Source organism: Anabrus simplex, chromosome 9 (genome assembly GCF_040414725.1).
Source record: "Anabrus simplex isolate iqAnaSimp1 chromosome 9, ASM4041472v1, whole genome shotgun sequence".
Classification (NCBI taxonomy): Eukaryota; Metazoa; Arthropoda; class Insecta; order Orthoptera; family Tettigoniidae; genus Anabrus; species Anabrus simplex.
The window spans coordinates 151896951-151923625 of NC_090273.1; the positions used below are offsets into that span (position 1 = coordinate 151896951).

The following is a 26675-nucleotide window of genomic DNA, read 5'->3' on the forward strand; positions in this document are numbered from 1 at the left end:
CCTGATGAGGGTTCCATACACTGCAAACCATACTCTAATTGCAAATTGCTTTACGTCGCACCGACACAGATAGGTATTATGGCGACGATGGGACAGGAAAGGGCTAGGAGTTGGAAGGAAGCGGCCGTGGCCGTAATTAAGGTACAGCCCCAGCATTTGCCTGGTGTGAAAATGGGAAACCACGGAAAAGCATTTTCAGGGCTGCCGACAGTGGGGTTCGAACCTACTATCTCCTGAATACTGGATACTGGCCGCACTTAAGCGACTGCAGCTATCGAGCTCGGTATATGTCACAGTCTTCCAGTTATAGTTTCTATTTTACTTTTCCTTCTTACAGATCATATGAAGTTCATGTCAACCTGCCTGCATAAACACATATTAACGGAGGGTATCGGCTTGACAACAAGGTTTTATATCAGTTTATATTATACTTAATATCACCCTACTTGAATTTTACAAGAAAGTACTGGAACACCAAGGACACAGTGACGTCACATGACAACAGAACTCAGTGCTCAACATTTTAATCATATAGACATCATCCTACTGTGTTTTGTTGTATGTGACAAGATGGAATTTAATTCCGTGCCACCATCCATCAATTTTGAACATATTACATTGGACTTGTCATAGTTTTAGATTTCTTAATGGGGACCCCCATTTTTACTAGGTCTTATTGTATACACGAATTTTAACTTAACTAGCTGAATAAGAGAATATGCATATTCTCGAAACATGTGCTAGATTTATAATGTAAATGTGAAAGGTAAATATAAAAAAATTTACACATTGTATTGACTAAGCGGATCACCCATCTCTATATTTACTGTGATTAAGTCAATACGGACCCAATACTGGCCATTATGATCAACCTATTGTAACTTTTTTGTGCTGATAATAATAAATAAATAAAATCATGAATAAAAATATATCAATAAAATTACTCAAAAACTTAATAAAATTAATAAGCATAATTAACCGAAATGTCCGTAGTATGGGCGCCAGAGTTCAGCAGAATGGATCCCTCGAATTTAGATAAGAGCATGATAGACTTTATATCCCAGGGCGTGTACATAATGCTGCGTACTGGTACATCTGCTGCAGGCCTTACCTAACCTCCTGAAAACGAATAATTAGGTAGGAACTGCACCTAGGTTCATCAATAACACTGATTCTAAAATAGCTAACTATATTCTTAACAAATTCCGTGCATGAGCACCTCATCAACATACAACATTATACATATAATACACACATAAAATATTGCTGGAAGACTCCATATTTACAACAACAACAACAACAATAATGAAAATCGTGGGAAAACGAAAGCGAGAACTAAGCTACCATTTGTAGATAGTCCGATGAACAATGTACATGTATGAAGATAAATACCCTTCACTGTCTCTATATCAATTCGACTTACCGATTCTCATAATCGGCAGTTATCACATCACACAGATACTGTACCTTGTACTACTGTGTTCACATATTTTAACACTTGTTGTAAAGATATATACACACGTCTGTCGATCCTCAACATATAAATTTATGGAAAGTCTGAGATAGCTTTCACCAACATATAATGCTAGGCCGCCACAAGTGCTACACTACTTAATGCGCAAGCACTCTCCACAATCAGCCACTTTCCACAAACATAACAAGACTACGCTCCACGAACGTTTGAAGTCCAGTCCATTGCAGCCGTGTCACTCCAGTACCGTGTATCAGCACCACTTCCTTCCCGTACAGTGCCTCAGTTGTAGTTGTAGTTGTAGTTATCTTCCTTCTCGTTCCTTTACAATCACCTCTACAATCCCCCTTACAATGTTCCTTACAATGTCTTTCCGTTGCCGCCGTATCATCCACCTTTATAGACATCAACATCCCCCACCTCTCAGATGATACGTCTGGATTGGTGCTTGCCAGCCAATCATGGGTGGTCCTCTTCTCAAGCCCAAGCTCCCAAGAGATAAACAAACTCTGGGGTATATTCTATGATTCACCAAACTTTCCTAATACAACAACGCATCCGGGAGATAGTAGGTTCGAATCCCACTATCGGCAGCCCTGAAAATGGTTTTCCGTGGTTTCCCATTTTCACACCAGGCAAATGCTGGGGCTGTACCTTAATTAAGGCCACGGCCGCTTCCTTCCAACTCCTAGGCCTTTCCTATCCCATCGTCGCCATAAGACCTATCTGTGTCGGTGCGACGTAAAGCCCCTAGCAAAAAAAAAATAATACAACAACAAGCTCACCTCATCAGGCTGGGATATATACATGACTCATGAATTTCCCGACACAAGTACATCACAACAAATACATCTCATAAGACACTGGGATATCCATATGACTCATTCAAATTACCAGAGTTATTAAAGCAATGTTTTCCCACTCGTGCAAAACAAATTACTCATACCTACATATGTGGATATCTTCCAGCTTATAAATATAAATGACAAAACATACATATGAAATACCGATAATAATAATGATAATAAATCGAATACTGACAATAATATCTCTACCTTCTACATATAATTCGGGGGTGTGATATATGTACTATCACACTATTTACAGGTCACAAATGTTTCTGCACCCTCACAAACACTGTGTGCCCAAATACAATATATTAAACACATTATCCACAATTCATCGGAAGAGTATTCGGAATATTTTCGTTCGCAAAACATGCATAACGCGGCCTTGTATCTCCCAGAGGATAACCCATAAAACTATCTCCTTCATCATCCAATTTCATCGATATGTTTACCGACACTTAGGAATCAGAATCTGAACTCCGTTCTCTAAGTTTCCGTTTTACTTTTCTTTGCAATGTACCTCCGCCTTTTCCAGGTCTGCTTTTCTCTGCCTTCCTCATTGTTATTGTTTTGACCCTCAATTTTCTTCCTTCCCAGATCAAAATCTACCGTCCTGCTGCTCTTGTTTCGCTGAAGTTTGACTGTCATCTTCCCAAGTGACTCGGACAGTCGAGATTCGTAAGGAGTTCCAGATATTAAGGAAGAACCAGTCGCTTTAGGTCATGGGTTACAAGGTTTCTTGGATAATATAGAAAGTGTAGTGCCAAAATGACTCACTACACCACTCCTTGAGACTCCTTAGACCACTTCCCTCACTAGCCCATATTCGGACCACGCACAGTAACCCAAATTTAGACCATTACATCAATGATGTTTGGACAGTTGCGGTGATCTACAATTATTAAAAATAAACTCATGTATTTCCCCTAATGAAAGCTCTGATATTTAAGAGCACGTATCACATACCTCGATATCTCTTATTACGACGAATGACAAGCAAATTAATGTTTCACTCTTACCTGTAAACCTTTAGCAGCCCCTAGGGTGACTCTATCCACTATAACACGAAATGTATATGTCTTTTCACGAGAAATGGAATGGCGTATGGCTTTTAGTGCCGGGAGTGTCCGAGGACAAGTTCAGCTCGCCAGATGCAGGCTTTTTGATTTGACGCCCGTAGGCGACCTGTGCGTCGTGATGACGATGAAATTATGATGAAGACGACACATACACCCAGCCCCCGTGCCAGCGAAATTAACCAATTAAGGTTAAAATTCCCGACCCTGCCGGGAATCGAACCCGGGACTCCTGTGGCGAAAGGCTAGCACGTTAACCATTTAGCCATGGAGCCGGACTTTTCACGAGAGTTTTATAGGAAACACTTCCTCCACCAGAATGACGTCGCTTACATTCGTGCTTTGTGGCCTTGAGCCTCATAAGCTCCAATACTCCCTTCCGGGCTACGGCATCTTGCAGCCCCAATATCAACACTAGCTCATATTTGGACCTTCTCTTCTTATAGAGGATGGTTGCCCAGTTGCACTTCCTCTTAAAATAATAATAACCACCACCACTACCACTACCACCACCACCACCACCACCACTCAATAGGGAATTTTACAATACGGAATGCGTTGTCTTACCACTATATGGAAGTTGAAACAAACAAGAGACAGAATCATATCATGTTATTTCCAGCAGTGATATATAGTGAAAATTGAATTTATCAATGCAAACAAAAAAGAAGGGACGCATACAGAGGGAAACCTGGCAATAGATGGAAAATATATAAAATCCCTAGTTTCGTCTGTCCTTCACAGTAATATTGAGAAAACGACAATGTTCCAACAGTTGAAATTGCTACCAATATAGCTTAAAATTCCCCTTTACAAGAAAATAAAAATGAAAATTAAAGATAGAATGAACCGCTTATGACGACTGAGGAAAACTACCCGAAAACCTACACTCAGAAACACTTCACCTGAATGAAGACTTGATGACCATAGAAGTACTGGCCAAAAACCACGGATTACAATTACGTCAAAACCCATCAAAATCCCAATCAATAATTACCCTAAATTACTTTGCAAACTCAATCGGACATCGTTACCACAGTTATCCATAAAGTGGTACTCCCATACAGTATAGCCAAAACGTAAGGAAACTTGACATAATATTCGACGAACATCTGTCCCGGTCTGCCCAAACTATATCAGTGTGAGAAAAGTACACGGAACGCTACACTGTCTCAGTAAATTTAAATTCAGTTGCCTCTCTAAACTAAAGAAAATTATTGTTTAATCACTCGCATTACCTCATTTTGATTATTGCTATATAGTTTACAACAACTTACGAGTAGAATGGGGAAGTGAATTACAGTGTGCTCAGAATGCTTGTGAAGAATTTATCTGTGGACTTCGTTACGTTGACCATTTCACACCATCGTACACACGGCTCGAAGGCTTCGCCTGCAAGAACGACGCAAACTTCCTTCTCTTTGCGTTTTGCATAATATTCTTAAAATTTCTCAACCAGCCTATCTCCGTATTCGTATCAAACTCCTCTCCATAGACCATAACAAAAATACCTGATCCTGCAGCACCATATGTTTATCCATTCATGTACGCAGAACAATAATCTACACGAAATCATTCACCGTTACCGCAGCTCGACTATGGAATCTCTTACCAGTGGATGTCAGAAGCATGTCCAGTAGCTCAGCTTTTAAACATACCTTTGTCGAAATACCAGGTAAATATTCATGAATCATCAAGCTTTGGCCTGAAAACACCTCCTCTTCACCATGACTTCCTCCTTTCACTGACCTTCTTCTTTTTCTTCTTCTTTTTTCTTTTTCTTCTGCTTCTTCTCCTTCTCCTTCTTCTTACTAATCCTTCTCTTTACCCTCAATTGAAGGCAGTATCTCGGTAGGTTGTAGAAATATATATATATTTTGGAAACTTTATCTTAAGTAGTATTTGGAGTACTTATTATTCATACGGTGTATTTTTAATGTACTCTACGTACGATGTGGGCTATGCAGATGATATGATTTGTTTTTTCGTGTGAATACGTTACTAATACTATTACTGTTATTATTGTTAATATTGTTTTCATATTATTGTCATGGGTAGTTATTATTAACAGTGTTCTAGGTTAAGACTGGTTAAGTGTTCGAAAGGGAGTACATCCGTAACTTTGCCAGAATAATTAAATTATTATTATTATTATTATTATTATTATTATTATTATTATTATTATTATTATTATTATTATTATTATTATTATTATCCATTTTGACCTAAACCATATTTTAAACGCCAGAATTAACTGGCTCACATCTTCTATGCCCTGTGATGCAGTGCACTGAATTCACAACAGAACGTCAGAATTAATATTAGAATTCAAAATTCCCAAGCAAATGAATGGGATACGCAGAAATGATGGAAACGTTTACTAGAGAACGGAGTACAGATATGAGCGCGCGTCTGAGGACCGCACGGTGTCGTCTGTTTACATCTGCCGTGCAGTTGGCAACCAATACAGTACAGTGCATTGCATGACTCAACACATGTCGGGGAGGGAAGTGGACAAGCCGGCATCGGAAAGGATGAATTTCAAACATTATTTCCTGTAAGTTTCCGCGCTTGTGCCCGGCGTGGAGTGAAGCATACTACAAAAATGGAATAATGTACACAGTAGACTATGTCATCATCATCATCTGTTTACCCTCCAGGTTCGGCTTTTCCCTCGGACACAGCGAGGGATCCCACCTCTACCGCCTCAAGGGCAGTGTCCTGGAGCTTCAGACTCTTGGTCGGGGGATACAACTGGGGAGTATGACCAGTACCTCGCCCAGGCGGCCTCACCTGCTATGCTGAACAGGGGCCTTGTGGAGGGATGGGAAGATTGGAAGGGATAGACAAGGAAGAGGGAAGGAAGCGGCCGTGGCCTTAAGTTAGGTACCATCCCGGCATTCGCCTGGAGGAGAAGTGGGAAACCACGGAAAACCACTTCGAGGATGGCTGAGGTGGGAATCGAACCCACCTCTACTCAATTGACCTCCCGAGGCTGAGTGGACCCCGTTCCAGCCCTCGTACCACTTTTCAAATTTTCGTGGCAGAGCCGGGAATCGAACCCGAACCTCCGGGGGTGGCAGCTAATCACGCTAACCACTACACCACAGAGGCGGACAGTAGACTATGTACTATACAAAAACAATAAAGAGAAACCAATTATCACTAAACGTATTTTCTCAATATCCTAAGGACTCTTAAAGTCGAGCTGTAAAGACCCAGCCTGTTACGTCAGGCAATTTAAATAACATACGGTAATATATTTTGCATTAATAATGGTGTACATTATTGTCCAACTTTTTCGCTGAATGCTCAGCGTTGAGGCCTCCGGTTCAGAGAGTCCCGGCTTCGATTCCCGGCCGGGTTGAGAATTTTAATCACGTTTTATTAATTCTTCTCGCTCGGGGATTGGGTATTTTTGTTCGTCTCAACACTCTCGTCTTCATATTCAAACAACACACCACACTACAAACCACCGGATCACATCTCTTCATATAAAATTGGCATCATGAAGGGCATCTGGCCGTAAAACAGGCACCTGCAACCCCCACGGATGTGGGAAGAAGAATGGTGAACATTTCTAATTAACACATCTCAAAACATGATGATAACGTACGGAACTACGTTGGAGTAAGTTCTTTTAGCGTGTGTCCTGGGATAATGAGTTCTGTACTTAGGCTTTAATACTTGTCAATACTACAAGACGTGCTTGCAACGTCTACTTTTATTACATAACTTATGTGGCGTACGTATGTCATTTCAGTAATGATTTTTCAGTGTGGCGAACTTTGACATGTACGAAATATACTGTGTTTACCAATATGCTTCATATAACAAAAGCACTGTGCTCACCCGAAACCGGGAAGAGTATTCCTAATAGAATTTAAATTGTGTTCGCCAGTCTGTTCAGGATACCTTAGTAGACGCTACATTATCCGGGCACGATGAGTAGATCCTGCTCTACAATAATAATAATAATAATAATAATAATAATAATAATAATAATAATAAAGCTATGAGTATAGGGGCCAAGTTCCGACACTATAACACAGCTGTAAAACCTGAGGGATTATATGCGTCTGAAACTTTGACCTTAAGTAGTAAAGGTCAAGCTGACCGGCTGGAAAAAAGAGAGCGCAGAATACTAAGAAAAATCCTAGGTAACAGGTGGATTGATGTACAGTGGCGAATGAGACCAAATGAGGATTTGTACAGCAAGACAGAACCTCTCACAGCATCAATCAAGAAGAGACGGCTACTATTTTACGGTCATCTCTTGAGGATGACTGTTGATCGACTAACGAAAAGAATATGGAATTTTATTCAATCTAAGGCGACAAGGCCGAGATGGCTTCAGGAATGCGAAAAAGATCTGAGGCAGATTGATATTTCAGACCAAGAAATTCATGACAGGGACGCATTTAGAAGGTTGGTGAACAACTATCAAGGTTTCAAAATGCCATCAACTTCCAGAAGACGGAAAGGACCTTTGTCTGAAGAGCATAAACAGGCATTCGTCGCTGGACTCAGAAGATACTGGCAGGAAGTCAAAGCTGGAACAAGAACAAGACCTAGACATAAAAATGAAGTTGGTTGTTACCACGCAGTCCATAGAGGCTCAACTCGTTGTATATAATAATAATAATAATAATAATAATAATAATAATAATAATAATAATAATAATAATAATAATAATGGCGTATATCCTCCGGAGAGGCCTGGTGCAGGTCTTTTTCTAGTAGACGGCCTATTAGGCGACCTGCATGTCTGCAAAGATGAGAGCCCTACCTAGGATGATGATGAATACGCCACACACACACCCAGCCCCCGAGCCACTGAAATTAACCAATAAAGGTTAAAATCCCCGACCCGGCCGGGAATCGAACCCGGGACCCTCTGAACCGAAGGCCAGTACGCTGACCATTCAGCCAACGAGTCGAGTCGGACTCCTGCTCTATGATATGCCGCCATTACTAGCAAGGTTGTATGTGAGCGAGCGACACGTCAGGGTGCTACGGCAGCGCACCGCCCAAGGTTACCAAGCAAGAGAGCTTGACCTGACATACGTTGTGTAGGCTGACACAGACGTAGGAGTTGCTCACGATTCAACTTATATTTCTTTGTTGACTTCCTGGTGAGCTTTCATTAGGAGGAAATTAAAATCGCTACAGGTCGATTTTTATTTCAGTACTATGTCCTCTTACAATTTTCGGGGCCGATGACCTTTGATCTTAGGCCCCTTAAAACAACAAGCATGTTACAATTTCCGTAACTTATTTTCAGACACCCGTATATGTACTGTATATAGAGTCACTTTCTTTCAGTTACTTCAAGAAGCTTTCTGCCTCTTTTACATTCTTCACTATTGTTTTCGACTTTATTTCCCCGGACATGCCTAATTTGTGGACGGTTGTTCGGACGATTCCCTCTTCTTCTTGGATTTGTTTCTTTATTGCTGCGTGAAGTGGTTTGCGCGCTGGAGAAGAGGAGCGTGTTGTTGAATATTTAAAACTTCATTTCGAAAAGAGTTGCGAGACGGTGGTGGTTTCTGCTTGCCAACGTGGATCATTACATGTAACACTTAGCCCGCGCGAGTGCTTCATGTTCCTGGTTACAGATGGAGGACCTGCTTGACTAATTTTACACAGCGCGCCCGTCATGCGGAGAGGCTCATTTTCTCTTATGACGTTCTTCACCGTAGACCTTTTCACCTCACTCGAAAGATTCGAGCTTCGTGATCGCTCCTCGGCATTGTCACTGTGATACCAGCAATTAATGGACGATGGAAGCTTTTCCTTGTTCAACGTATCTGTGGAGGTGATAGGCGATTTAAGTGGACATAAACCACGGTAACCATACTATATTAAAATTAATTACAGTAGATAGGCAAGAGTTCTCGCCCTTCCGAAGACAATATAATCTTCGGTTGAGAAAGAGAGACTGCTTAGGCCTCATAAACCGAATAATGACGGGATTAGAAGAGAAGAGGTGATTATTATTTACGAGGAAGTACAGCTTGATAACCATTCCCTCGTTCTACTAATAAGAGGTAAATGTGGAGGGGATCTGAGCCTCCGAAGAATGAAAATACCGTTAAAAGAAAAGGTGCCACGAAGGACACGGACATGAAAAAAGTTGTATGCCACGCAAATCTAAATTTTTACAATATAGATATATTTTTGTGCTGAGGTTCCACCTGATATTAGCGTCATAAAGGTCCCAACACTATTGTAATCATTAACTCCAGTGTTCGTCATCTATGTGCACTAGGTCAGTAGCGTCTTCTACAAGTTTTTCATATTTTGGCGATGCAAATGCTAAAGATTTTAAAGTGTTTATATCATACCTAGGTCGGCATTCAAATACACTGTAGTCTCGAAATACTGTATTTGTACCACTAAAAGAAATATCATAATCATTGCACAAAAAATAATGTCACCTCCCTGAACACTAAGTACTAAATGAAACTATATCATTTCTCACACTTATTGTAGGAGTACAACTTACTGTATGAAAAGAAAGAGAAAAATAACGTATTTGTGTCCCTGTTGTAAAAACCGTTACAAATGACGGCAAATCAAGATGTTATACTCTATACTTGCTAGTGGTTTTACGTCGCACCGACAAAGATAGGTCTTATGGCGACGATGGTACAGGAATGGGCTGGCAGTGAGAAGGACGCGGCCGTGGCCTTAATTAATTTGCCTGGTGTGAAAATGGGAACCACGGGAAACCATCTTCAGGGCTGCCGACAATGGGGTTCGAACCCCCTACCTCCCGGATGCAAGCTCGCAGCCGCGCGCCTCTAACCGTACGGCCAACTCGCCCGGTACTATATACTTGATAGGCCTAACATTACGGACATACTTTAACACTAAGAGGACTGAGAACTAATTATAATAACCACACGTTAATAATTCTCCACTAATCTGTATCACTAAATATAATCCATGATGTGAAATTATAGGAGCGAAAGGTAAGATACACAGAGACTCTATGCAGTCAAAGGAATCGGACCTTCCGTTTACTTCTCTGTGATCAGTAGCGGTCACCAAATTAGGTAGGTCAGAGAAATTACGCTGTTGCCAAGATCACATAGCAATTGGCGAAGAAATGTCTAATTGAACACATCATTTCGTAGCGCGAGGCAGTTTGTTCTCGCCGAAGCTCTTGATGTTACCTCCTATAATGTTGCAAAACAAATTATACTGGTAACTTCAGGAAAGACTGCTGAATTCATCGGGATAACTATTTTCAACACAAAGCAAGTAAAGTTATAGTAATTAAGAATACAATCTTAAAACAACGCAAAGCAAAGTCATCTCCGTACAGGCAATGAAGGCCCTTAGAGGGGTGGAAGATAAAGGCCTCCACCATCCGTAACCTCGACACTTGATGGGGTAGAGTGGTTAACTCTACGCTCCGACGCCTTTGCCCCCAGAAATTAACCTGGTGCTCATTTTTGCTGTAGGCTGAGTGAACCTTAGGGTCACGCACACTTCCGGGAGTGGAAATCTCGTATCTTAAATTTTACGACTTCCTGACGGCGATTCGAACCCACGTCTTTCCGGGTGAACCGAGCACGTCTTTACCGCCTCGGCCAGGCAGCCCCTGAAAACTTAAAAGAAGTAAATTTAAATCCTTAAAATAATGTAGGCCTACTGAAATTTTCTGTTGGCGGCCACGTTTTTATTTTCTTCAACCAATTAAATGTTGTCTGCGGGAAAAATGTAGAACATTATCTAACTTACATTTTTTAAATCTGAAACTGTTTCCATGCGTCCTTTAGCTTTAATCGAAATTGGCCCGGAATGTGGCCATATACTGTAAATGTCTCAGGATGAGGTCGTTGAGATCGCGCGCGCCAGCGCATGAAACAGGACGCGGTAACTACTTTCCAATTACGTATTAATCTGTATCAATTTTATTTAAATATTTGTTTATAGTTTACAATGTAACTTCAAATAGTATATTTTGGACTGTGTAACAGGGAAAAGAGAACTCTTTAATGAATACGTGGACCTGGAGCGGACCGGTTTCGACTAGACAGCACTGCACGAAGTACCAACGACTTTGCTGAGGGAAATAACAGTGTCTCGTCCAGATGGCGAGTTAAAATTTCTTATTGTCTCATAAACATGGTTAATGTTAGGTATATTTTTATATAAGCAGAGTTACGGCTTATTTGGATTCGGTGTATTTGAAAATTTAAGTCCAGTTTATGTATTTTAGAAATATATTGTGGAATAAGACTGCTGAGATTTTTCCTATCAAACTTCCTATCACAGGCGATGGTACAGGGTTATTCCATGAAAACTGTGTATGAAAGTAAGTGTATAGACGTTATTTGATGTTTAAAAATCTACATTTTTAACAATAACTTAATTTCATGACAGTGACAGTAAATGTGTTGTTATTGTCGGAGGTTATCTTACTCGGAATCTCTCTTGTAGGCATTGAACTGGTACTACAGAAATAATTTACATTTTTAGTATATTGTATTGGCAATTGGTTGCATGTTTTCTATCAGTGTGTATGATGTGAATGTTTCAGTTGACAAAAAAAAGGGTAGAAATCGCAAGAATATGTCTCAAAATGCCGCCTCTGTGGTGTAGTGGTTAGCGTGATTAGCTGCCACCCGAGGAGGTCCGGGTTCGATTCCCGGCTCTGCCACGAAATTTGAAAAAGTGGTATGAGGGCTGGAACGGGGTCCACTCAGCCTCGGGAGGTCAACTGAGTAGAGGTGGGTTCGATTCCCACCTCAGCCATCCTCGAAGTGGTTTTCCGTGGTTTCCCACTTCACCTCCAGGCGAATGCCGGGATGGTACCTAACTGAAGGCCACGGCCGCTTCCTTCCCTCTTCCTTGCCTATCCCTTCCAATCTTCCCATCCCCCTACAAGGCCCCTGTTCACCATAGCAGGTGAGGCCGCCTGGGCGAGGTACTGGTCATACTCCCCAGTTGTATCCCCCGACCAAGAGTCTGAAGGTCCAGGACACTGCCCTTGAGGCGGTAGAGGTGGGATCCCTCGCTAAGTCCGAGGGAAAAACCGAATCTGGAGGGTAAACAGATGATGATGATGATGATGATGTCTCAAAATGTTTAGTCTGTACCTACGGAAACGAACGGATAAACACGAAAAATAGAACGCTACGGGCAAGGATATGCACTGTTTGTCAGAATTAAGAAATATTTATGAATTGTTTTTGGTTTTATAAGGTCTTAACAGTTTCTTAAGTAATTTAAACGAGTGTGTTATTCAAGGGGAGCGGATGCGTATCGCCTTCAAGTCCCACCCAAAGCGTGACGTCATCAGAGCTACAGTACGGCCTACACATCACGAAGACAGTGATATGTCACTTCGCCGTTCCCAAATCTGACAACAATGCAGTTTTCCTCAGCCGCCTAATTCTGTGGCCATGAGCTGATTCCAAAGCACCATAGCCCATTTCGTCAGCCATGAGAGTGTCAGTGTGAAACGAACTTCCGACGTCATTTCCCATTTCTCTACGGGGTCGAATAGGAAGTGAGATGCGTGAGTAGCGAGTTTTATGACCGGATGTTCTTCCTGACGTCAACCCCATCAAAGGAATTGATGAGATGAAATGAATGACGTGACGTAGGAAGGGGGAAGTTGAAACCCGGTGCCGGCACATAGCCTACTCTCCTTGAATAGCACCAAGGCTTAACGTCCCCACCCGACGGGCGGATCACCATAAACAGCGTCATATGCCCTCACTCCATGTGAACACTGCAGAGAACTAAAATCATGCTTCTCGCACGCAATCTAGTGATTAGAAATCGTATACCGGTACTTTCTGATGCTGAAAATGATTTCGAACAAACGGGCTCGGTCCATCTAAGCATGGTATTAGAACTTACACTCAACGCTCGATTTACCGTAATCGGATCAACCGCGCTGCGGCTTAACCGCGATATCAAAAACACTAAAAATGCACGAGTGTTAGGAGTTACAGTAATATAGAATTAAAAAGCGTCGGGATGATGTTTCCGAAAAGCTTGTTTTGAGAAACCTGAGAATTAAAATGAAGAAAAAGTGTTTCTCGGTACAAAAGCAGAAAACCATGACTGATTATTGTCAGAAACAGTGAAGTTAGGTAGTCCGAATATTCTTCCTTTCCTTATTAGATTCAAGGAAAATAGCTGTTTATTTTTCCATGACCGAGCTCGATAGCTGCAGTCGCTTAAGTACGGCCAGTATCCGGTATTCGAGAGATATTAGGTTCCAACCCCACTGTAGGCAGCCCCATTTTCACACCAGGCAAATGTTGGGGCTGAACCTTAATTAAGGCCACAGCCACTTTCTTATCGCTCGCAGCCCTTTCCTGTCCCATCGTCGCCGTAAGACCTATCTGTGTCAGTTAAACATCTCCTTTCTCCTCTCCTCCCACCATTTTGAAGCGGTTTTCTCTCCCTCGCAACCTTGTAGCCTAATCCTTCCATTTTTAACACTTTCTTTTGGAAATCTCTCTCTCTGTTGCTTCTTCTTCTTCTTCTCTTATATTGTTTCTTTCCAAATCTTTACTGACTTCATGAATCCAGGTTGTTCTAAAGATATTTGAAGATCTGTTTGGTTAACCTGTTGTCATCCATCCATTCTGTATAATGTCAACACACACAAAAAATCAATCGCCTCTTTCCCACTGTTTCTGCTGTTTTTTATGTTTCGATATATTTCATAATTTTTTATTTCCAGAGTTCTGTAGTTCTTACTGCACGGAGTATTTTCCGTATAAGTCAATTTTGTTTGTTTGTTTCAGGAAGTGGCGCCTTACGACTGCTGGAGGTGCGCATCCCGATGCACACAGTTCGAAACCAAAGCGCGCGTCTCGAGTGCCACTTCGACCTGGAGGGAGAGGCGCTCTATTCCGTCAAGTGGTACAAAGACGGGAACGAGTTCTTCCGGTATGTGCCACGTGACATGCCCCCGGCGCAGCTGTTCCCCCTCCCCGGGGTGTCTGTAGAGGTGAGTCAAGTGTACTTCCCCTTAAAACAATAATCGTTACTACCACCAGCTTTGACAAAGTCAATTTACGCCGGTGTCCTAGACTTGCCAGTCACAAACCCCTGTGGGTGCGGGCGGTAGAATAACAGACACAGTATCCCCTGCCTGTTCTAAGAGATGGATAAAAGGTTGCCCCTGGGGCTGTTAACTTGACACAGTGGGTTGGCAACTACAGGGCCCTTAGCTGAGTCCAGGCATTGCTTCCATTACTTGTGCCAGGCTCGTCACTTGCCTCTATCCTATCCGACCTCTCTTGGTCAACTCTTATTCGTTTTCGATCCCAACGGTATAAGGTTTAACGTGCCAATCGTGGCCCCTGCCGTGCTTTGACCGCTACCTTCACTTTTCGACGTTTCGGTGGTTTTCCGTATTTCCTCTCTGATTAGTGTAAATGGAGGATCGTTGCCAAGTTGTACTTACTCTTAAAGCAATACTCACCACCACCACCACCACCACCTTGCCTGACACGTGTAGGTCTGTCTAAATTTGGTGTTCCAAAAAATTTGAAAAGAAGAAATAAAGCAATATGCTTACAATTCTTCTTGTTTTTCTCATCCATCAACTTGTGTCTTCTTTGTAAAGGGTTCTCAACTTTAATCTCCAAATTTCCCGTTGTGGTACCCACATTTCATGCAAGCTTTGCTCCTTTATATCATCAACAATCATTCCCCCAGCCTTCATGTTTTCTATTGTAAATATCTTTGTTGTTGTTTGAGTCATCAGTCCATAGACTGGTTTGATGCAGCTCTCCATGCCACCCTATCTTGTGCTAACCTTTTCATTTCTACGTAACTATTTCATCCTACATCTGCTCTAATCTGCTTGTCATATTCATACCTTGGTCTACCTCTACCCTTCTTACCACCTACACTTCCTTCAAAAACCAACTGAACAAGTCCTGGGTGTCTTAAGATGTGTCCTATCATTCTATCTCTTCTTCTCGTCAAATTTAGCCAAATCGATCTCCTCCCACCAATTCGATTCAGTATCTCTTCATTCGTGATTCGATCTATCCATCTCACCTTCAACATTCTTCTGTAACACCACATTTCAAAAACTTCTATTCTCTTTCTTTCTGAGCTAGTTATCGTCCATGTTTCACTTCCACACAATGCCACTCTCTACACGAAAGTCTTCAAAAACATCTTTCTGAATCCGATATCAATGTTTGAAGTGAGCAAATTTCTTTTCTTAAGAAAGAAATAATAACAAAAGAAAATACCTCAAGAAAAGGATAAAAACACTTAAAAGTCAAGCAGGAGGCTTGACAAAACAAATATAAAATAAAATGTGTTACATATAGCCCTATATCAGAAATACATTATAAATAATGTGTATATGCAGATTTCAATAAACGGGGAATGGCGGGGGAACACTGTAGCGGGTTGCGGTGCGGAACTCTCCTCGGGGTGTCCCTTGGGGTTTCGGTGATCTCTGCACCACAAATAAAATAAAACAATAACTATTAAACAAAACTCAATACTTCCATTCTAAGGCCTAAGTGCTAACCGTTTAGCTGGCGACTCGCCTGTCCGAAGCAGGACAGGAATGAAATAACGTGTTGTTTCGTTCGGTTTTAATCTTCTTACTTTCCCTTCCGTCTTCCCCATTATTATTATTATTATTATTATTATTATTATTATTATTATTATTATTATTATTATTATTATTATTCCGCCTCCGTAGTGCACTGGTTACCGCGATTAGTTGACATCCCCGGAGGTCCAGGCTCGATTCCCGGCTCTGCCACGAAATTTGAAAAGTGACACGAGGGCTGAAACGGCCGGGTCCACTCAGCCTCAGGAGGTGAACTGAGTAGAAGTGGGTTCGATTCCCACCTCAGCCATCCTCAAAGTGGTTTTCAGTGGTTTCTCAGTTCTCCTCCAGCAAATGCCGGGATGGCTGCTTACTTCCCTCTTCCTTTTCTATCCCTTCTAATCTTCCCATTCCCCACAAGGCCTGTGTTGAGCATAGCAGGTGAAGCTGCCTGGGCGAGGTACTGGTCCTCCTCCTCGACCAAAAGTCTCACGCTCCAAGACACTGCCCTTGAGGCGATAGAAATGGGATCCTTCGCTGAGCCCGAGGGAAGAACCAAACCTGGGGGTAAACAGATTAAGAAAGGAAGAAAGATTATTATTATTATTATTATTATTATTATTATTATTATTATTATTATTATTATTATTATTATTATTATTATTATTATTATGTTCTTCCTGCTTTTTTTCTTCAGATGACCAAGTCGTCTTATTCTTGGTCGGCAATTTTCCCTCCTGTTCTGCTATATGCACTGTTCCTGTCATGCATACATTATTTTCTGACTGTCCATTCACCACATACCTGTCTTAACTTCAGCATTTATGCTTCTCGTATCCTATCTTAATGTTCAGTATAAAGAGCTGGTATATTTCCAACCAAGGGGTTGACTGGCCGAGGCAGTAAAGACGTGCTCGCTTCGCCCAGAAGGACGTGCATTCGAATCCCCGTCAGAAAGTCATACAATTTAAGAAACGAGATTTTTCACTTCCGAAGGTGCACATGGCCCTGAGATTCACTCAGCCTACACCAAAAATGAGTACCAGGTTAGTTCCTTGGGGCAAAGGTGGCCGGGCGTAGATCTGACCATCTACCCCATCAAGTGCCGAGGTTACAGATTAGGAAAACTTTACCTTCCACCCATCCAAGAGTCTTCATGGCCTGTACGGAGATGACTTTGCTTTGCTATATTTCGAATCCAATGCCTTAGCGCTGTCTTCTGATTTCTTCCTTGTAGCCCAAACTGAAACTCTCGACCCTAAAGCACCTCTTTTCCTTTTTACAATTTTGCTTGATGTCGCATCGACACTGATAGATCTTGAAAGCACGTTCAGTGTCGGAGGATTAGGGGAGAGATACATGAAGGAGAGGACTGAAAATCCACAGCCTGTTTCCAGTCATTCGATCGGGTCAGGAATGGAACGAATGAAGCCCGCATCTAGTGGCGAGGATAGAACTGTGCCGACTGCCGAAGCCTGTCGCACTCCTCTGGAGCAATGATTAATGACTGACAGATGAAATGAAATGATATTGGAGAGTGTTGCTGGAATAAAGAATGACAGGGAAACCTGGAGTACCCGATAAAAAACCTATTCTGCCTCCGCTTTGTCCAGCACAAATCTCACATGGAGTGACCGGGATTTGTACCACTGGACCCGGCGGTGAGAGGCCGGCGCGCTGCCACCTGAGCCACCCCTTGGGCTAGGAATGTAAAAATGCTTGCTTATGCTGCATTGCATTTTTTTCATTTTCTTTTTCGAAATCTACTCAATTAACTTCCATTTTCTTCAGTAGAAGTGTGTACAGTGCAATTGTAATGATGTTGCATTAATAATTATAAGTTACTTGTCCCGATTTCTTTGCAACACACTAGAAAACCATAGAAAATTCTTCCAATCCAAATTTAAGGACAATAAATAAGAACTATTAATGGTGCATAATATATTTGTGCTGAAAAGCATTTTCCTTGTCTCACTGCGTGACGTTTTATTAATAACATCACCCGTTAGGTACTTCCAAGCATCAATTTTAGGCTGGAATTACGTAATCTCTCCCTCTTATTGAACTCAAAACTCACACTTGTATGCATCATTCGAAGGAAAATCCCCGACCCGCATATATAATCGGATCAAGATGTTACGTGAGTGAGTCACAAGCAGTTGTCGTTCAGATCAGACCACATCTAGTTTAATCTCTGTCAAGTTCCTAATAGTTTAATAGTTAGCTGGCAAGCTTTTATTATTATTATTATTATTATTATTATTATTATTATTATTATTATTATTTTTTTTTTGAAATATGGATTCTAGTTCGAGTACCGATTCAGCACCTGTGTCAAAACAATAAAGAGAAAAGTGAACCATACTATAATGCACAATGGGAAAATGGTGCAACATTTCGTGGATGGATTACCTGCGTCGTATGCATGCCCAAGATTACCAAGGGACATAGAAGATGTGTACAGCTACTTGCATTGTAGTACTAAATGCATAGGTGAACTAAACGAATTCCAAAATTTGGTGACATACACACTTTCTCTACATATCATTGCATCTACACGTCTGGAGCAATATGATACACTGAAAGTGTACTTTTTCAATGCTGTAATGACAGACTTCTGGCAAGCGACAGTTTTTTTCAGAAGTCACATTATGGTGCAAGCAAACTTTTCTTTTTTTTGACTTTGTTCTGCCTAAATTCTACACTTCAAATCCCAAAATGCAATCAGAAAGACGTCAAATCTATACCATGTACAGTATAGTGAAGTTGAGGGAACCTTGAGAACAATTCTAAAGAGTATGATGAAATAGGAATATATAGAGAAAACGCCCTTGAAAGATGTTGATTATCCAAATAGCTCTCATTTCAAGCCTGTTAAAGAAATGTACACTGACTGAGCAAATGTCATGGGATAGCGGAGCGCTGATGCTCAGGTGTGTTGTCTGCGCACCACACGCCCCATGTGCCAGCGGCAGTTGTATAGGTGACCTTGTGAGCAGTGGCTGTGCATGTGACAGGTGTAACATGGAACGTCGTCATGAGCTGACACCGTTCGAACGGGGTATGGTGGTCGGTGCCCGACGGATGGGAAGTGCGATATCGGAAGTGGTGCGGGAATTCGGCTTCACACAATCAACCGTGTCCAGGGTGTATCGTGAATGGTTGAATGCGGGTGTCACCGGCCACAAGAGCCACCCTCGATGACCGTGACCGGCGACATCTGAAACGGATTGTCAATAGTGACACACGGGACACCGTGCAACAGATCACCGCTCAATTCAACACAGGTCGTGCTAGACACGTCTCCCAGTGGACAGTCCGTAGGAACATGGGTTCTATAGGGTATGAGAGCCGGCGCCGCACGCGGGGCCACTGTTAACTCAACGTCATCGGGCACAACGACGCGAATTTATCGCCAGTCACCAGGGATCGACATTCGAACAATCGCGTAACGTGATATGGTCGGACGAATCACGATTTCAACTGCACCATGCCAATGGGAGGCACCGTGTATGGCACAGACCACATGAAGCGATGGATCCCGCCTGCCTCGAAGGTGTGGTCCAGGGCGCTGGGGTCTCTGTTATGGTCTGGGGTGCATTTTCCTGGTATGGAAAGGGCCCCCTAGTTGTTCTGGAAGAGACTGTGAATGGTACGCGGTACGTTGAGCTGCTCGGAGACCATCTCCACCCATGTTTGGCCTTCCAGCGCCTAGACGGTTCTGCGGTGTTTCAAGATGATAACGCGCCGCCACATCGCTCTCTCGTCGCCGGGGAATGGTTCTAGGAACATGCAGCGGAGGTCCAATGACTGCCATGGCCACCCAGGAGCCCCGATATGAACCCTATCGAGCATATCTGGGATGTCCTGGAACGCAGGCTACGTGCAATGGATCCTGTACCCAAGAACAGACCAGTATTGGCGGCCGCTCTGCAAACGATTTGGTGTCCAGAGGACTGCCAGGGACTTGTCGACTCACTTCCACGGCGTCTCACCGCAGTTCACAGGGCCAGAGGAGGCCCCACACGCTATTAGGTGACTATCCCATGACATTTGCAAAGTCAGTGTACTTATGCGCAAAAGTTATTTTGTACATTGAAACAAGTAAGTACCGGTATCTTTCTCTTCAACAAGTCAAGAACTTTACTCTGAGATGTTTAGAGATTTTAATTGAGAGTGCCTTGCAGTTATTCACAAGATTTCCTTTTAGAGAGACTGCAATAAATGATTTAGAACTGTGTTAGAAGCAAGAGAATTCTATTTATAGCCAGTCTTGCATTAACATTTTCCACCTTAGTTAAAAATGATAATCAGCAGCTTGACAATGAGTGGCGGATATTTAGAAATACGGAGGAGAATGTTAACACTATAAATCCAACAGAATTTTGTAATGTAGTATGTAAAGTAAAAAAAAGGATATGCATCACAAAAGTTTCCTAAGATATCAAACCTGATGCTGTCACTCTTGTGTTACGCCATTCATCTGCCAGTATTGAAAAGATCTTTTCTGCTATCAATCGAATGAAAACAAAAACCAGAAATAGACTGAGCACTCAAACGATCTCCGGACTTCTGCATTCAAAAAATAATACAGAATCTGCATCTCGCTACGACTACAAAATTGGCACATAATGTCTACACCTGATGAACAACGACATCTAGAGGAAGTGTGAGGAGAAAGAAGAAGAAGAAAATTGATTGGCCAGAGAGTATGGGTGAGTGAAATTCTACATTTTTCTCATAATAACTTCAGATGGCTATTTTATTCTTTAATTTCATTGTTTCTCTACTCGAGAAACTACCGAAATTTTTATAAAACTTCCAAAATTTTTACGTACAATCTACCAATTTTTGATTTGTAGACCCGACAACACTGGCTGGTGAGTCGGTACAGCGGTGGTCTGTCCGGCAGATGGGTCTAACAAATATCTAAAGTTGAAGTAGGACGGGATACTAACTACTATACGTGAATGGTAAATGCAAAGATGAGGGATGGAAAACTTTAATCCAAGAATACATAAAATAGAAATCAAATTCCACCCCCCACCCCCGCAAAAATAAAAAATTCAACAAAAGAAGAAACAAAAAATTCGATATAACAAATATCCCTGAATGTTACGGGTCTCTGCCCGAATCATGTGCATGTCTTTATCATTCTTGGAACCTTGAGTAATTAACATGGGGTGAGTTTATTTAATAAATAAGCTTGAACACTGTAGACATAGATGTCGTCATTTAAAACGTCCAACAACATGAGATTAGAAATGTAAGATTCGCACATTATTTCCAGTAATATGACTACCGATTGTTAGGGAAACTAAAACATTAAACGGACACTAGGTTTGGACCACTATAATACCCAGAAAAGATCACTGACTCGGCAATGGCCGCGATTCCATAAACAAAAACATGGGTACAGAAACTAGCATCCCTTAAGAATAAAGCACTCCGGCTTACCCCAATGAACAATTGAGAGCACAATGACAACAAAAAAATTAAACACATGGACATCCACATTCACAAAAATATTCCAATAGACCTGAAATAAATACATAAACACACACTTGTCCTGACGGGTTGGAGACATCTTCAGCGCATGATCTAACCTCTGTAGCGGTCTTTAGTCCCCATGCGGGCCAGCAGATATGGAAAGGTCGTTGACTGTCAGCCTCTATTTCGAACTGGTTGCAAATAAAAAACAAAAATTCCAGACTTATATACTCGGCGAGGCGTTCGAAGTTGCAACTCATATGTCATCAGGCCCCTCTTTCGCTCGTGATTGAAGAGCTCTCTTCTCAACTCATCTCGCATGGAGAAACTTCACAGTACAGGCAATAAGAGCCGCTCAAAATTACTCTTAACAATCAAATATGCCTCCATGTGTCATCCATCATCAGGCTATCTGGAACATATTCAATATCTCTGCATTTCACCTTCAACAGGCCCCTCTTCGAACCTCACGTGGCGCTCATAATTAGCCTGCTGGAATTTCCTTGAAAACCCTACTAAATCAACGATGGGACCACAATGCCGACAGCTGAAAATCTCATGCCGCTTCTAGACTTAGATTGCCTAACACTCCCAGTTCGATTCTGAGGCACTCCTGTCCTTAGCTGCTTGATGATCTTAACGTCTAAGTCCCGACAAGACAAGAATAACCTTGTATTACATGGATGTAGCCAACGGCTGTAGCTGTGTTGAAGCACCGGATCCCGCGAGATCTCCGAAGTTAAGCAACATTGGGCGTAGTCAGAAGTTGGATTGGTTGCCACGCGCTGTTGGTGGGGGTAAGGGAATGGAGGAGCGGAAAGGAACTGGCCACCCTACCGCACGTAAACTCCGGCTCAGGAACACCTCTACGAAGGTTCGGAGCTGCCTTCGAGCAGAATAATCCTTACCTTACCTTACCTACATGGATGTGGGTCAGACCAAACTAACACATTATCCTTATGACCAAAATAACCCCTGAGATAACACATGCATTGGTCCCAAACCTGTTTACAATTACCAAACAATATGAAGTACCATATGACAGGAAAAGAATATTTACAAAAGGGCGAATCCTAACTCTTCCTAACTCATGCTAGAAATGTATTGAGACCTTATCTGTCATGATGAAACTGTCCTTCCGGGCCGCCTGGCATGCCCATTAGCCCATTGCCACACTAGTGTCGTCACAGGTCCTCGGGTCGACTCTCGGCTGGGGTCCATGGTTGTAGCCTGCTGCTTGCTGGACACGTTCTGTTGGAATCTCGGTTATTGTCGCAATATCAAATTAAGTATGACAATTTATTCTTCGTGAAGTCGGCTTACCGATTACTGGAATCAGTGCAAGTTGTAAATTTAATGAATAACTTCCAATATTGAAATATATGAGTTGAAAATGCTGCCATGTTACAGTGAAGCTAGTTAAAGCTCAGTCCGTTTCCATAAGCACCCAGTCCTTCCATCTGCATTTACGTACGAATAACTCGTGTTCACAGCTCTCTTTATGTTCCCGCGCGCTGACTTTTTCTCGGTTAATTACGCGAAATACTCTTATTAATATGAGTCGATGTGTTCGCTGCGCACTTCTACTTGAAGTGAACTTGGTAACTGTAATCTATTGTCTCCGACTGCACCTCACCGTACGGCCTTTGTTCAAGAGCCATTTTGGGGGACACGTACCATACCACGCTCACCCATCAACACCGATTCCGCCTCAAGGATCATACCCTTTTTATAAGTTCCCAGGAGAGACGCGGCGCAAGGGAGATCCCCAACAAACATTGCCTTCTCCTTTGTGTCAAGTAAGCTTCAGTTCCCACGCACCATAACAATATGAATATTAATTATTCAGAGAACCAATATGGGATATTTTCAGATAAAGACACTTGGAAAATTACATAACAGCACTTCTATGTTTTACACTCGCAAACAATAGTTGATTGGCGTAATTTGCACATCCAACCATTCACAAGATCTCCCGCTCTTCTACTGGCGGCATTGAATTAGGTAATTCCCCTAAGTTCTGTCTCTGTTGCAAGCCTCCTTTCTCTCTCATACACACCTGTGCGCGTCGTGGGTGGCCAAATAAACTTCTACCCTGAGCGTTCGCGGGTTTTCTAATTTGCAAGCCTTGGTGTCCGTAAATAATATTAATTCAGCGTTAAATATAGACCCTATCACATATTATTATTATTATTATTATTATTATTATTATTATTATTATTATTATTATTATTATTATTATTATTATTATTATTATTATTATTATTATTATTGTACCGGGGGTACACTTTCTCCGTCCCGTCGAACTGCGCGCCATCAAGAAGGCATCTGTGCTGTAAATCCTGAATTAATGTACTTGAAGATACTTGGACTGTTGACCTTTAGATGTCTCTACTATCGGCCTATGTGCCCCCTCTGACGGGATTACGAACAACTACCTTTTAAGGGAATTTCCAATTTTCAATGTTTGTAAACCTTAAGTTTTTGTAGATTGTTATTTTATATGCTAAGGTTGTCAGTACTCCTACGGCTTCCTTCTTCCTTAGTTATTAACCAATCAGGAATATTATATATATTCTTCTAGCCAATTAAAATTGGGGATGTGTACAGGCATTCTGCTTAGCTCAAGAGAGTTCTGGAACTTTCCCCTCTGAGATGCTATAAAAGCTGGCGCTCCGGTCTAGTGTGTGTACGGCGTAATTGGAGGCAGAGGCTGTAGGCCCGCATTCGGAAGGTCCAACAACTCCACGTAATGGCAGACTTCTCTTAAGATGTGACAGCTCCAGGCAGATAACTTGAGGGGAAGGTTTCAAACTTTATTGATTAATTTACATTTCTAAAATCGCTGTTTAAATGTACATTTTCGTTAAGTTTGAGGACGTTTTTCAAATCTGTGCTGGGAATAAAGAATGTTCACCCGATGTTATTTCCCGTTCAGCTTAGTTGGGGGGAGACTAATGTTTTCTAAACGTCTAAATTCTTCACTCTGCTTTGGTACTTAATATCTCGCATCTAGTCACGCCTCTGTAGTATAGGCTTAGCCTCTGCAACTTCAGGCCACAAGACCATTTAGGATTTTAAGTGTCATTCAAAAGGAGTGCGAATGTTCCGCCTTCTAGCCTTGTGTTCATGGCCGAGTGTCTTAAACCTTTTATATTTGCATTAATGCCATTTAGTATGGGCAATTATTACCCCCGTTTAAAGCGTAATTAGCGATAGACAAATGTGTACATGACTGTTGAACAGAAGTTTTTGAAGTTTATTTAGCGTAGGAAATTTTGGAGATCAGTCTCCTGGAATGTAAGTGAGTGGAGCGAATGCTCTTGTAAAATTGTGTACCTTTAGAGCTACGATGGTCATTCGTTCAATCAATCACTACTGATCTGCATTTAGGGCAGTCGCCCAGGTAGCAGATTCCCTATCTGCTGTTTTCCTAGCCTTTTCCTAAATGATTTCAAAGAAATTGGAAATTTATTGGACATCTCCCTTCGTAAGTTATTCCAATCCCTAACTCCCCTTCTTATAAATGAATATTTGCCCCAGTTTGTCCTCTTGAATTCCAACTTTATCTTCATATTGTGATCTTTCCTAGTTTTATAAACGCCACTCAAACTTATTCGTCTACTAATGTCATTCCACGCCATCTCTCCGCTGACAGCTCGGAACATACCACTTAGTCGAGCAGCTCTTCTTCTTTCTCTCAATTCTTCCCAGTCCAAACTTTGCAACATTTCTGTAACGCTACTCTTTTGTCGGAAATCACCCAGAACAAATCGAGCTGCTTTGCTTTGGATTTTTTCCAGTTCTTGAATGAGGTAATCCTGGTGAAGGAGAATAACATCGTCCGCAAAAAGCCTTACCTCTGATTCCACTCCTTTACTCATATCATTTATATATATAAGAAAACATAAAGGTCCGATAATACTGCCTTGAGAAATTCCCCTCTTAATTATTACAGGGTCAGATAAAGCTTCACCTACTCTAATTCTCTGAGATCTATTTTCTAGAAATATAGCAACCCATTCAGTCACTCTTTTGTCTAGTCCAATTGCACTCATTTTTGCCAGTAGTCTCCCATGATCCACTCTATCAAATGCTTTAGACAGATCAATCGCGATACAGTCCATTTGACCTCCTGAATCCTAGATATCTGCTATATCTTGCTGGAGTCCTACAAGTTGAGCTTCAGTGGAATAACCTTTCCTAAAACCGAACTGCCTTCTATCGAATCAGTTATTAATTTCACAAACATGTCTAATATAATCAGAAAAAATGCCTTCCAAAGCTTACATACAATGCATGTCAAACTGACTGGCCTGTAATTTTCAGCTTTATGTATATCACCCTTTCCTTTATACACAGGGGCTACTATAGCAACTCTCCATTCATCTGGTATAGCTCCTTCAACCAAACCATAATCAAACGAGTACTTCAGATATGGTACTATATCCCAACCCATTGTCTTTAGTATATCCTCAGAAATCTGATCAATTCCAGCCGCTTTTCTAGTTTTCAACTTTTGTATCTCTGTAAACTATTATGCCGATGATCTTCTCTGTTGCACCTGATATTTACTTTAAGTCATTGTTATTGTAGGATCTGACGAGCTCATCTTATATTATGGTTGTTCATCCAGATTTTCTAACTATCAAATAAAAATAAAAAAGGAAAGAAAATTTCAAAATTTAGTACTTTAACTTATGCTCCGATCATTTCACTGTCCACCCAATCACCCCAGCACCTTCTTACACCTCTCTGGTCCAAAAAATCACGGTAACAATTATTATTAGTGGTGTACAGGACGGTTTGGATGCTTGTCTGTGGCAACCATGGTTTCATTCCCCGTGTTGCTGCGGTGGGATTTTGAATTTAAAATCCCGCTATGTCAGGAAGGGCAAGCGACCATAAATCCCCGACCAAAACTGTTTCATGTTTCACTGTGAACAGGGAACCTGAACAAGCGGGATAAGCACCGGAGGATGATGATGATGATGATTATAGTTATTATTTGGCTTCCAACAACAATCATTTGTTATTTCTGACATAATCGCAATATTCTCGTACTTCGGGGGTACGAATTGGATTTTCGGTGTACGCCTACAAGAAAGTTTGAATACCAGTGATCTAAGCTAGAATAGTCTGTCTTGACCTGTCCCTTATTGGCATTCCAAAAACCTGGAGTGACCCCTTGTGATTGCTACTGGAAGGAGGCAGCAAATACCACGGAT

At 41.7% G+C, this 26675-nt stretch overlaps 1 protein-coding gene across 1 annotated transcript in view; it reads left to right on the plus strand.

The window, feature by feature from the left end:
* The window catches only part of LOC136880915 (uncharacterized), a 293114-nt gene that overhangs the window by 43093 nt on the left and 223346 nt on the right, over nt 1-26675 (plus strand). Inside the window, exon 4 of the mRNA XM_068229178.1 lies at nt 14177-14382. Coding sequence (XP_068085279.1) covers nt 14177-14382 — 206 coding nt within the window. The remainder of the gene's footprint in view (nt 1-14176; nt 14383-26675) is intronic.